Below are 14,680 nucleotides of genomic sequence, written 5' to 3' on the forward strand. Positions count from 1 at the left end.
TAGGCCTAAATGTAGTCAGTTGTAATTTCATCAACTACCAGAGTGAGGTGCACCATTTATACAGTCCCTGCTGACAAGATGTCCATTTTAGGACAGGACATCCTTAGTCATTGTTATGTAGATTAGCTCAGAGGTTACATTTCTCAGTAGAAGCAAGTCTGACAGGAGACTGCTAAAGGGAATTCTGAGGGGAATACAGAGAAAAGTACATCCCTTTACTAATAGCCACAAGTGAGGAGTTCCTTCAATTGATTCACTCCAGTTATCTGTCTGCCATTCTTTGTAGGGATCTTTTACAGTATAGGGAGGAACTGGAGACCCTCATCAAAAGATCATAAGACTTAGTGATGGTGTGTGAAAGTGGTTTATTAACTTGTCATGTTGCCTGCCTGGGCCCTCAGGAGTAATCCAAACAATTGACTGAGAGGAAGAGGTTGAACATGCTCTAAAGTGTGTCCGTTTTTAAAGTGCTCTAAAGTGTGCCCGATTTTAGGCCTAAATATTAGCTTGTGTTAATTTGAATAAGGGGATTGGTAGAAACTTGAATTTGTGATATTTTCCAGATGCCCATAAACAGTGATGACGTTAAAAGAAAACACATTTATTTCAATACAGAAACAATCTGGGATAATATTCACTAACTATTTGAGGCAAATAACACAAAGACTAATCCTAAATTGGACAATTTGAGACGACAAATTCTACCACTCTCCCGTTTAAGCGTGCTCTGGAAGTAGGCGGTCTTTGACCATCGCTCGCTGTACTTCGCTATGTGTTCTGCTCAGCTGTGAATAATCAGTAGAGGACAACTGGGGATGTGCGGAGTATTTCTGTGTTTGACTATGTGAGTTGATCTATGGAAAACAAGGACTTGGAAAAGTAAAACCAAATTCATAATATAGTCTACTGAAAAACTACAGCTAAACTTTCAGAAGTTCACAGGGAGACGACTACACACACAAACAATTGGTAAGTGTTTTTAACGCTAATAACATTTCTGATCCTGAATGAGAAACAGTTCGACAGAAAAAAGTCGGACCTCGAATCTCCCTATGATGAACTACAGCATAGGAGTGAATGGCCGATACCTCGATTTTAGGGCGCGTGTTTTTCTTTTTTTTTTTCATGCCCATCAAATTATTCAATCGAAGCCGCAATTGTTTTGGTAAATTCCAGCATCTCAAGACCGTCCTTGTATTTCTTAAATTCCATAACTATGCAGACGGGGTCTTCGTGACACATCTGCCAAAGTGTTTTGACAGGATGAAAGGTGGAAGAGTAGAGTTAAGCTTTTGGCTTTAAAAACCCAACCTTAATAGTCCACTTTACATGAGAAAATGTCAAATTAAGGCTCCGTGTCATGCCAGTCGTCACCCCTCCAACAGGGGATTGGTAGTTGGACCCTGTGGAACTTCACAAGATTTAGGCAAATTGAGGAAAGTACCTCTTCTGAAACATATGTCTTAAACTCAACTACAAAGGGTAAGAGTTTATATTCTAAACATTTTTTTTTTTTTGACTGAATGTTGACCAGCTGCAGAGATCTGTAGGCTTTCTAAAAGTCACCTTTTCTGGCTGGAGACATCTGAGACCAATATAGTGTATAAACTAGATTTATATTTTGCACTTGGATGAGTCTTAAACATTTCTACTATTTTCCTAGTTTATTAGTTGTATTGAAATCGCTTCTTCCCAAGTTACTCATTATTGACAATCCTTGACCCAGTGAACCCAATTGCTTCAGCTGATGGGCCTTACAATAGAACAAAGAGGTCCTGACTGCAGGCTGTTTTTATAATCAAAGGAAATTTCCCAGCAGCAGTTGCACTGGAATTAAACACAATTAAGGTTCATGAAAAGTCCATTTGACTTGTTTGGGCAAACATTTTTTTCTAGAGGCAAGCTGAAGTCTACGCACCTTCGTCAGTGATTGGTCAACAGTAGGGATTCTTCAATCAAGTCTTTGTCATTCAACAAGGTACAACTCATTTTCATGCACATTTTTCATTGAGAAATACTGCACCAAACATCTTAATTAATGTAAAATTGCATAAATAAGATATCCTTGGCAAAAACTCATGTCATTAATCGATGTTATCTTAAATTAATTGACTATTTTGAGGAAGTGTTTACTGGCTACGCTGTCTCAAAATGGATAAACAGAACTAGTGCTCTTTTTTTTTCCTCGTTTGCAAGCGCACTCGTTCTGTTCGCCTGGATGAATTTGGCTAGCCGCCAGCTGAACTGAAGCATGCTGACACCTTTAGTGTGCATTTCTCTTTTGCCAAGATAATCCATCCAGCTGACAGGTGTGGCATATCAAGAAGCTGATTTAACAGTATGATCATTATACAGGTGCACCTTGTGCGGGGTACAAAAGACCACTCTTAACTGTGCAGTTTTGTCACAACACAATGCCACAGATGTCTCAAGTTTTGAGGGAGTGTACAATTGGCATGCTGACTGCAGGAATGCCCACCAGAGCTCTTGACAGAGAATTTAATGATAATTTCTCTACCATAAGCTGTCTCCAACATTGTTTTAGAGAATTTGGCAGTACATCCAACCGGCCTCACAACCGCAAACCATGTGTAATTGTGCCAGGCCTGGATGCACATCCAGCTTCTTCACCTGCGGGATCGTCCAGCCACCTGGACAGCGGATGAAACTGTGGGTTTGGACAACTGAAGAATTTCTGCCAAACTGTCTGAAACAGTCTCAGGGAAGCGCATCTGCGTGCTCGTCGTCCTCGGCAGGGTCTTGACCTGCCTGCAGTTCGGCGTCATAACCGACTTCAGTGGACAAATGCTCAACTTCGAAGGCCACTGACGCACTGGAGAAGTGTGCTCTTCACGGATTAATCCTGGTTTCAACGGTACTGGGCATATGGTAAACGGTGTGTATGGCGTTGTGTGGGAGAGTGGTTTGTTGATGTGAACTGAGTGCCCCATGGTGGTGGTGGGGGTATGGACAGGCATAAGGTACGGACAACAAACACAATTTGCATTTTCTCTATGGCAATTTGAATGCACAGAGATACTGTGACTTGCTCCTAATGCCCATTGTCGTGCTATTTATCCGCCACCATCACCTCATGTTTCAGGATAATGCACGGCTCCATGTCGCAAGGATCTGTACACAATTCCTTTAATCTGAAAATGTCCCAGTTCTTCCATGGCCTGCACGCTCACCAGACATGTCACCCATCGAGCATGGTTGGGATGCTCTGGATCGACGTGTACGACAGCGTGTTCCAGTTCCCGCCAATATCCAGCAACTTCGCACAGCCATTGAAGAGGAGTGGGACAACATTCCACAAGCCACAATCAACAGCCTGATCAACTCTATGCGACAGAGATGTTGCGCTGCATGAAGCAAATGGTGGTCACACCAGATACTGACTAGTTTTCTGCACCATCCCCCTACTTTTAAAAAAAAAAAATTTTTTTAAGGTATCTGTATTCCCAGTCATGTGAAATCCATAGATTAGGGCCTAATGAATTTATTTCAATTGACTGATTTCCTTATTTGAACTGTAACTCAGTCAAATCTTTGAAATGGTTGTTTTTATATTTTTGTTCAGTGTAGACAAACGATCACTCTATGGACCCCCATGAAGAGTGTTGTCCATTCCAAGTAGAAAGCACTTAACCTACTTCCATTGAATATCTTCAGTACTGAACATCAAGGGCAACACTGGGTGAAGTGTCTTGTGGTTCTTCTGGGAGGAGATGCACTGTTCCTTGTCGGTGGCACAGACAGGTACGTCTTGTTCTCTACTAGCCTGTTGTACACATGCAACTTGTTGTATGTACACATTACACAGAACACTGGGTTGCTCTAGCTCTCTCTCTGCTTCCTGATAGTCGCACTGATAAGGGCTGAGCTGCAGAGAGAGAGGGTGACTTTCACACGTCTCTCAACTCATGCCCCTTATCTCACTCGCAAAATGACTCAAGCATTTACCTCTAGATATCTTAGTAAATCACCAAGAGCCTTGCATAAGTCTGTTCCTGGACAAACAAACCTTGCATGTTATTTGGTGGTCAACAGTAGCTTAGTTTGGTGTTGCATGAAAAAGTACAAAGATGTGCTTAGCCTTGTCCATGGGTTAGGGTTAATGTTGGATAATAGATTTTGGTCATGTCTGACTATGAACACCTTATTCAATATATTTCAGGACTAAACAAGACTGCGTTGGTTCTGAATACACTTAATTGAAAATGAGAACTATCACATGCAATGTCAAAGTGGAAAACATTGAGGGTTTTCCCCTCCTGGGCTCCAAAGTTTGAGTTAGGATTCCGCACAGAGTTAGAGGTCAACGTAGAAGATAAACATTAGCCTGTTTTGAAAGTGGAGTGTGATTTAGGGCTGTAGATCTGAGGTCAGAGGGAGTGTTTGTGCCATCATAACGTTGACGGTGCTATAAAACTGCACTTAAATCAGACTCTATCTCAGTTTAAGGACTTGCCCTTTAAGTTTGACCGGCAGGCTTCCCCTCTCCTCTCAAAACATGGTAAAGCTCAGACAAAGGTAGGATTGTTAAATGTTTGCCTGCCAACAATACTTAGCACCTCTGACTGCCGACACTGTTAAATCTCTTGTGTTCAAACAGCAAAGACCTTGAAAGTTGTCAGCCTTGTAAAAATACTCCAAACCAAAAGGTGGCAGTGGTGGTGTTGGACAATGCATATCATGACTATTGCCTATGGTCTAAATTCAAAGCTATCTGTGATAATGTTGCTATTTTGTAGAAAGGCCTTGTAGATACTAGCCAGATGGCCACATCCTGTACTGCCAGTGCCAGCACATAGCCAAATGCTTAGGTAGCTAGTGTTAGCATATGCACCAGCTAGCACAACATAGCTAGCTAGCTAAGGACACTGCACTAACTTGGCAGCTGTTTCATGAACATTGAATCATAATGGATTAGCTAGTTATGTCAATACTAGCTAAATCAAATTTATTTATATAGCCCTTCGTACATCAGCTGATATCTCAAAGTGCTGTACAGAAACCCAACCTAAAACCCCAAACAGCAAGCAATGCAGGTGTAGAAGTACAGTGGCTAGGAAAAACTCCCTAGAAAGGCCAAAACCTAGGAAGAAACCTAGAGAGGAACCAGGCTATGTGGGGTGGCCAGTCCTCTTCTGGCTGTGCCGGGTGGAGATTATAACAGAACATGGCCAAGATGTTAAATGTTCATAAATGACCAGCATTGTCAGCTACAGTGGTTAGCTAGCTTGGAGGAAGTATTTAGTGTTGTGTGCATTGTCTGTGCACTTAGCTACCATCCCATAGCCTCCATTGTATATGAAGTGTGACTGGCTCGTCTGTTGTGTACTGAGATTATTATTATTTATTTTTTTTATGGCTCAATGTCGTGGGGGTTTGTGCTCTCTGATTGGCTCAAAGTCAAGTTGTTGGCCACGACAAGCATTGCGATTCCACAAGTAGAATCGATAGGTTTGTTGCTACTGGGTCGGTACGTAGCAGGTACCACTTTTGTTCTAGCAAGAGAAGGAATGGCCTTCCACTGTGAGATTTATCTATTGGCAGTCATATTCTTGGTAAGTTTCATGCTGCAGAACATTATGGGGGACCACTTCCCTCTGTGGCATCAGACAGTGAAGCATACAACCATTAAAATATTGCGTACGTAAGTCCAGTTCTTCACCAGTAACGTCCTAACTTGCCAATGACGAAGACAGCATTTTCCACTCATTAGGTATGTTCATTTACCTATCTAAACCATAAATGATTTGAACCCCTGTTTTCAATAGCTTTCAATACCTCACCTTGCGAGGATAATGGCACAGACTTTTTCTAAGGTGGATGGATTATCTTGGCAAAGGATAAATGCACACTAACAGGGATGTAAACAAATCTGAACAATTTGAGTTATAAGCTTTTTGTGTGCAACTGGAACATTTCTGGGCTCTTATTTCAGCTCATGAAACATGGGACCAACACTTTACATATTGCATTTCTATTTTTGTTCAGTGTACAAAGCTGCCCAAAGTAAAGAGTTCGTATGGGTCGTGCCATGTCATTTCAGCAAGCCATGATGCCCACAATCTCAGATTGTTCACTTTTTTCACATAATAGCAGGAACAGAGCTTGGTAGTATCAGAATGTATGAGTGAACATAAACCTAATAACTTCAATTACTAATTTCTCTGAACAGGGGGTAAAAAATCATCAACAAATTGACTGGGAAATTACATATTTTTGAATTACATAGTATGAAGAAACATTACTCTGATCCGCAGCCTCATAGTACTTGTCAGAAACAGAACTGATACTGGTGGTTTGGGTGGGCTTGGCATGGGATGTGGGGGGCATACATTTGTGGGGGGAGGCATTCCTCATGTCATTGTTAGGAAGAAGATGCATGGGTGAAAGTAGATTTTTATTTCTAACCAGTATTTCTACCCCCCCCCCCCCCATTTTTTTCTTAACTTTTTACATGTATTACCATTTTTAATGTGGCATTAGCACAACCAGTCATGTTTTCATCACTTTAAAAAAGCACTCCTTGTAGGCTACCCGCACAAAATAATTCCAGCATCCAAACAAACAGTGCAGTGTGCATCTGCAATTTGATTAATGGAAAGAGACCTCTTTTACAAAACACCTAAACGTAATGTTTGTTCTGCGATTTCGTTATTAGGCCTACACTTGTAGCTTCAATTCACGTGTCCAATGCTGTCCGTATGTGTGTCTCCGTATCATCTTTTATTTTTTTTCTCCCCAATTTCATGGTATCCAATTGTTCTATCGCTGCAATTCCCGTATGGACTCAGCAGAGGAGAAGGTCAAGAGCCATGCGTCCTCCCCTGAAACCTAGCCAAGCCGCACTGCTTCTTGACACAATGCCCGCTTAACCCGGAAGCCAGCCGCACCAATGTGTCAGAGGAAACACCATGCACCTGGCGACTGTGCACCTATTGTGCCCTGCCCGCTACAGGAATTGCTAGTGCTCGATGGGACAAGAACGCAGCCAGCCAAACACTCCCCTAACCCTGACGGCACTAGGCCAATTGTGCGCCGCCCCATGGGTCTCCCAGTCACGGCCGGCTGCGAACCAGTCACGGCCGGGACTCGAACCAGGATCTCTTGTGGCACAGTTAGCACTGAAATCCAGTGCGCCACTCTGGAGGCCCTACAGCCACTCATCTCTGCCTTGGCAACATGTATGTGTTCTCATCAAACCACAATGAAATTTGGAGCGTATACCACCCGGTTTCAAGTCAATTCGCAAATGTTTAATGTGGCTGACATGGTCATGTAAAATAATGGTGTAATAGCCTATAGTTTTCTTGGCATTCTGTGTTAATTATTGAGATAGGCTTATGTTTTACCGGGACGCAATACCGGACCTTACCAGTTTACTTTCACCCCTGATTATAAAAATCAGTTAAATGGCCAATTTGTGTGCAATCAATAGGATTAATATTGCGGAAATGCTAATCTTATCTGTTTCTAACTTCAGAAATGATTTCAGAACAATCTGAGATGGTGGGTGTTGAGATCATTTTGCAGTTTGAGGTGGAATGGGGGGGGGGGATTCTTCACAATTTGTTCACCGGCTCGCAGGAATGGCACCATCTAGTAGTCAGGATGTATGATGGGACTTAAACCTAACAACTTCAATGACTAATTCCTCTGAATGGTGGAAAAAACATAGTATGACGAAACAACACTGAGCTGCAGCTCCATACTACTTGTCAGACATAGAAAACTGATACTGTATACTGGTTGTTTAAGTGGGATTGGTGTGGGGGGTCCTTGAGGGGCATTTTAATTTTTTGGGGGTGGGGGTTCCTAATGTCTTACTCATTTTTAGGAGGAAGTTTGGTCTAAATGTTATGTGCTATATTAGGATGTTAGGTGCTATATTTATTGAAAATTATATTAATCTTATTTCAATAGCCCATTTTTAAATAAATCTATTTGCTTTATTTCTTAGATCAAAATAATATAAGGATTTTAACCTATTTTCTAGTGCTTTTTGAGGTGGAACGACCCATATGTTAAATGTCTGGGAGAAGTCGAAGGTTACGAAGATGCTATTCTAGAAGGAGCTGGTTTGATTGAAATCGAGTGCGAGTATGTGTCTGGTTTATTGTGTTCTCCTGTGAATGAAAGGCTGTTGGTCTCTTGTGGGCTGTGTCAAGGACATAGTGCAGGAGTAATGTGGGAAAGAGGGTAATTCTCTGACACAGAGAATTGTTTTTTTTTCCCTTTGTGGGTGTAGACAGGGGTAAGCGAGAGGTCAAGCAAGATAAACACGGCCCTACCACTGAAATAATAAAGGCTCTGTCTCAGTCAGCTCGGTTAGCTTTTTATTTTTCACTTTCTGAATATAAACATCCTGACAGTGTTCTGTCTGAATGAGGACATCATCCCCAGGGACTTGTGTAGTATTCTCAGAATCCCTTGAGACTTGTTGGAGAGGGAATGTGATGTAGTCTAACTGTGAGAAAGGTGGAGCAGCCTACATTCTACTGCAGTATTCTCAGCCTGCCCCCTCCTATTATGTTTCATTGATTCATGTCGCATGCAGAAACCGTTAATTTGCCAAGTGAATTGTCCCCCACAATGAATTCGGGGAGGGGACTGTGGATCTGTCCCCGGCCATTAGTATGTTCGTACATTAGTCACACGTGATATCTCAGGCTGAACTGGCACGATTTTGACTAAACTTGGGTGAATGATGCGTCTTGCCAGAGAGATCTGGCATTTACAGAATTACACTGATTGGCCCAAGGTGGGAGCTACAGTAATTAACTGAAATTTGTTAGTCACACGCGATCGCTCAATTGGCCTGGGGGGGGGCTGCATCATTCATGGGGGAAGACATGTTTACAGTTGCATGTAATAGGGAGCAGGTTCCCTCTACATGATTGAGCTACTGAGTCACTGAGATGTCTTCTAGCCATGGAGGCCAAAATAATGGGGAACTGGGCATTGTTATGCATGATGGGATGTTCATTGCTTAATTAACTGAGGAACCACACCTGTGTGGAATCATCTGCTTTCAATATACTTTATAGCCCTCATTTACTCAAGCATTTTCTTTTCTTTTGTCACTTGTATATGCAACAAGGAAATTGCTCTGACACAGCAGCCAAAAGTGAAGTTATTTCTCCCTCACTCAGCTATTATTCACATACAGAGGAAAGATTCACACCTTTCGATAAAGATTAGCAACATTTCAAATGTTGAGCTATATTGTATGCAAAAAGAAAAGGGGGGAATTATTTTATACTAAGATGTTTTTTTTTCTCTCAAAGGTAGGGATCACAGTTATTTGCACCCCTGTTTTCAATACCTTTCAATACCTCACCTTGCGAGGATAATGGCACTGAGCCTTTTTTGAAGGTGGAGGGATTATCTTGGCAAAGGATAAATGCTCACTAACAAGGATGTAAACAAGCTTGTGTGAAACTTGAGCGAAATAAGCTTTTTGTGCATATGGAATTAATTTTATTTTACCCCCTTTTCTCCCCAATTTCGTGGTATCCAATAGTAACTACTAACAATCTTGTCTCATCGCTACAACTCCCGTACGGGCTCGGGAGAGACGAAGGTCGAAAGCCATGCGTCCTCCGAAACACAACCCAACCAAGCCGCACTGCTTCTTAACACAGCGCACATCCAACCCGGAAGCCAGCCGCACCAATGTGTCGGAGGAAACACCGTGCACCTGGCAAACTTGGTTAGCGTGCACTGCGCCCGGCCCGCCACAGGAGTCGCTGGTGCGCGATGAGACAAGGACATTCCTACCGGCCTAACCCGGACGAAGCTATACCATAGCTTATTATTTGAATTGTTTAGTATAGTAATTTACGCTCATCTTTATTAGGGTTGTCAATAATTTCCAACCCCACTGTATTTCATTGCCTCTGACAGATACCTCCCCCAGGCACTATGGAGTCAGTAAGTGATATGAAATTATTCCCTATGGTTCATAAATCAATATTATTGATGTTTTCCTTGGTGCTCAATAGGAAATTCCCAGGTTGGTTAAATGTCGGTTCCTTTTTGCACAGCCTGTGCCCTCTGTCTGTAAACCTCTCTGGAGAGACATAGAGTGGCATGTCTACCCAGAGGAGATGCCTGGGCTTCTCTTACCCTCCATAATCTGCCCTCTGTTATTAGTTCAATGTTTTACTTCCCTCCCACCACTGTCAGTGGTGAATGATATTCCCCAGATAGTAATCACTCCCCAAGAATGCCAGGCGTTGGGTCTCAAGTACAGGGAAGACCGTGTCGGGCCGCTTGTTATGGTTATCCGTTTGTGGTGGGGCATTGGACACACGGTTAATACAGTAACCTAATTAGAATTTTCATTCTCTCCCTTTCTCCAACTGAGCACAGTCTATCTCAGGGCAACATGTGCCTGTCACAACTGTCGTCTGTTAGGAAAAAGTTTCCAGTTGGAATTCAAGCTCAGAAACCGTAAGATCACAGGAACAAGGGACATTATCTACTCCGCTGAAAGGGATATTACAGACCAAGTGATCCATTGTAGCGCTCTAACTTAACAACCATTAGATTATTTGTGGTGGCATCTGGGTCCACTTAGAGAACAAGCTCCAGATCTCCAGAAGGGAGGTTCAGGTTGCGGCTAACACACTTATCAGCTGTGGGAACAAATGCTATCCATTTGTGTGTAACGAAGGCTGGCTCCAGCACAAGGGGCCCCCTTCACATGACTGTGTCAGCCTGGCTAGTGTTTTCCTAATGATTTGAAGGAAGCTGTGCTTCCCACCTTTATGAAAATAGTGATATACAGTTTTCATAGCTCAGCAAACCTGAGATGATGGATAATAGATGTTTAAAACGCAGTACAACTATGTTGGGGTGTGATAAATTGCTCGGCTGACCTTGTTCTTGCTAGAAGACCACTTCATTAATATTACATTTTTCCATCCAAGTTTGTTTTCTCTTGTTTCTGAACACCTCCACTCAATTCTGAGGATTTCTTCAGCTCAGAGCCTTACCCCGAACATTGATGAACTTGTGGAAAAGATGGGACACCACCAAGTATCACCCTCAACCTCAAACAAGTGAACATTACTGTGCAATCACATATTTAGAGTTTTTACTCAGTTCAAGTTTAAAAGTTAAAATTTAATATTTGTTTTCACTGCATGTTACTTCTCCTTAAACAAAGTGTTGTTTTTGATTAATAGATTTTTGCACTTTATTTTTTTGTATTTCAATACATGGGGAATTTCACGGTAATGAAATGACGCTGTGAATTTATAGTTTAGGTTGTAGCAAGTCTAAGGTTTTCTAATGATCAATTAGCCTTTTAAAATGCTAAACATGGATTAGCTAACACATCGTGCTATTGGAACACAGAAGTGATGGTTGCTGATAATGAGCCTCTGTACGCCTGTGTAGATATTCAATTAAAAATCAGCCGTTTCCAGCTACAATAGCCATTTACAACATTAACAATGTCTACACTGTTTTTCTGATCAATTTGATGTTATTTTAATGGACATGTTTAATGGACATGTGCTTTTCTTTCAAAGACGAGGACATTTCTAAGTGACTCCAAACTGAAGGTCTACCTTCAACATTTTTTTTTTCTTGTCTATCCACTCATTTACCAGGTGAGGGTTCAGAGATTTGTATAGTCGTGGTTATTCAGCTGGGGTTAGCTCTGAGGTCAGAGTTCCAGACCTGTCAAAAGGGAATTTGTTCAGTAGCTCAATGCACTAGGCGCTGCAGGCACACTTCTCGCTGTTAAACAAGTGAATATAATGTGTTGAGCAGGGGTCTTGTTTTCTCCCAGCGTTCCTGTGCAACATAGTTGACCAACTCCCGTGGCAGTGGGCTTGGCCTCAGCGAGTCAGCTTGCTCAGGGCAATGGCCACAGATTGCACTCGGAACAGTGCACGATACTAATCCCTGACAAATTCCTGCCTCTCCAATCTAGCTGCGGTGAAATATGTGATTGTTTGAAAGATGGAAGCTTACTAGGAATCACAGATGAGTTCTCAGGCCCAGTATTTTGTATTAATTTGATTTAAGGAGGGAAAGAAGCAGTGATGTGGGAAATTGGCAGGGTGGCTGGGCCTGGCGGTGACACTCCTCATCAGTAAGACCAAAGTACTTTGGCATGATGAGGGCCAAACTTAACTGCAGGCCACTGTGTTTGAAGTTCCCAACCATAGGCGGTTGGTGGCACCGTAATTGGGGAGAATGGGCTCTTGGTAATGGCTGCAGCGGAATAGGTGGAATGATATCAAACATATGGTTTCCATTTGCTCCATTCTGGCCATTATTATGAGCCGTTCTCACCTCAACAGCCTCCTGTGTCAACCTGTGTAGCCTGAACAATTCTGCCTGAAAAATAGCTTTAGATGCATTTAAATCCTTGCCCTTACTAATTCAAAGGGCAATTTATGGAAGAGGGTTGCTAGCTATTGGAAATGTTTTTGTTGTTTGGTTACTGTAAGGCTTTAATTTGACTGAATTTCACCATTCCCGTCAACCTTTTCTTCAGGTGGCTGCAGCATTTGGATGTCTCATCCCAGCTAGGACCCTCCAGCTCTGTCTCATGTCACTCCCCCAGACTTCCAGTCACTGGTCTGGTATGAGCTCATGTTGTAATCTCAGGAATATACAAAGCCCTCTGGAGCCCCATACGTCAGAGCTTGTGCCAGCCACTCAAACACAGACTAACCATGCAGTAATCAGTGGAATGTGAAGAATTTCTCTATTAAATGCTGATAAGAATCCAGCTAGTTTTCCCCACACCTGTGCAAGCTTAGAGGAGTGGGGAATGAATGAGTTTGTCTAGCATGGTATAGATTGTATAAGCACACAATACGATGGTGTAACAAGCACATAACTGGGGCAGCTGAGCAATGGGAAAGGTATACACCTCTGATTCTGGTGATCATCTTCTGGGAGATGGACATGCTGTGATCAATACTATGGAATGTAGAATCTAGATTGAGGCGACTGACAACAGGGCATCACAACATTGGCCATACATCAGAGGAACAAAATGTTTTGTTCTGTTGCTGCCGGGGAGGCAGGGTAGCCGAGTGGTTAGAGTGTTGGACTAGAAGCCGGAAGGTTGCAAGTTCAAACCCCCGAGCTGACCGGTACAAATTTGTCATTCTGCCCCTGAACAGGCAGTTAACCCACTGTTCCTAGGCCGTCATTGAAAATAAGAATTTGTTCTTAACTGCCTTGCCTAGTTAAATAAAACAGAATTGCATTATTATGTGAAAGCTTAAGTTTCATGTTAATTTTACTACAATGAGTCCACTTGTGCTGACTTGAGACCTGACTCTGTTCTGTCTTGGCAGGTCCTGAGGCCTGAGTGCCATGCCAGAGGAGTCCCACAGTACTCTCCATAAGGGCCCAATGGGAGAAGGTAAGACTAGCCTTTTTAACATCTTATTGACCTTTTTATAGTTAGTCGTACAGTAGGTGACATCTCAGATGCACTGGCAAACAATGATCACTTGGCAGTCTACAGCTCAAAGTCCATTACTAACCTCCTTTGACTTAATGTAATGTTTGTTTAGCGTCCCGGCATTGGAGAGCTAATGTAACATTGATAGAAGGGCATTCTAACCAAAATTGCAGATTATTTGCCGTCAGCCCTGACAGACTGTGGGCAGGGTAGGTGGAAAGGGCTAGAAATCTGCAGAATAAAGGACATCTGAAGGATTGGAAAAGCAGAGCTCAGAGACCCATGAATTCCCTGCCCACAGTCTGTCAGGGCTGACCTGGCAGAGCGGTGCTTTGTCTGATTCCGGAGCTGGACTGTCCCTTCTGCATAGCTCAGACCAAAACAAGGATCAGGATGTGTCTGACTCTAAAACAATGATTATGCTTTGGCCAGCATATGTAGCTGACCTGCATGGTGGGGGGTGCTTCCTTAAATCCCATGGTATTTCAATTGCTAATTATCTTCAGTAAAAGAACTTGCCTGTGCCCCCCCCCCCCCCCCCCCCTTCTCCACTGAATACATTTTGGCACTGAGCTTCCACTCTGGCTGCAGAATGCCAATGTGTCAATGGCTCTGTTTTTCCTCCCCACCCGTCCCTTTGCCACCACCACGGCCAAAAGAGGCCAGTGGCTGGGAGGGGGGGACGTGTGCCGCCCTCATGAAGAGTTGTCCCGTTCCATCAGACTGCCTATAGCTCAGACTGCATTCAGACTACCTTCACAATTGAAGCCTCTAAAACAAATTTCAACTTTTGATTTAGCCCACCTTCATATTGTAGTTAAAAAAACATCTTGCTGCTCATTTGGACTAGTGTGTGGAGTGGAGTTGTCGATTTGTCTCCTGCTTTGGATGGATAACTGTTAACAGGCAGCTTGGAATGTTGTCTCTCTCTTTTGAGGTAATGATTGGTCGAAGTGAAGAGGCAAGAGGAATGTGTGTTGAAAGGTAAACAATGAAGTCTGTCATTGTCGTGACTATCCCGCTCAAATTCACTTCTCGGGTCAAAAGAGCCCAAAGGTTTATAACATGACCACTCAGCTGAAAGAACATCTGGTGGATTGGTTTTACTGGTTACAGCTTTACAATTACTGTACACCTGACATGGCTAACATGGGACAAACCCTGGGTTCAATAGTCTGCTTCTGCTCCAAGAGGGCTTTATTTCATTTGATATATCAGCTGAAA

General features: G+C 42.8%; 1 protein-coding gene across 1 annotated transcript in view; it reads left to right on the top strand.

The window, feature by feature from the left end:
• The first annotated feature begins 799 nt into the window (after positions 1–799).
• The window catches only part of LOC139383390 (pleckstrin homology domain-containing family G member 3-like), a 46,905-nt gene continuing 33,024 nt past the window's right edge, over positions 800–14,680 (top strand). Inside the window, exons 1-4 of the mRNA XM_071127915.1 lie at positions 800–969; positions 1,897–1,978; positions 3,584–3,762; positions 13,347–13,414. Coding sequence (XP_070984016.1) covers positions 13,366–13,414 — 49 coding nt within the window. The 5' untranslated portion in view covers positions 800–969; positions 1,897–1,978; positions 3,584–3,762; positions 13,347–13,365. The remainder of the gene's footprint in view (positions 970–1,896; positions 1,979–3,583; positions 3,763–13,346; positions 13,415–14,680) is intronic.

The sequence above is a fragment of the Oncorhynchus clarkii genome, chromosome 25, assembly GCF_045791955.1.
Source record: "Oncorhynchus clarkii lewisi isolate Uvic-CL-2024 chromosome 25, UVic_Ocla_1.0, whole genome shotgun sequence".
Classification (NCBI taxonomy): Eukaryota; Metazoa; Chordata; class Actinopteri; order Salmoniformes; family Salmonidae; genus Oncorhynchus; species Oncorhynchus clarkii.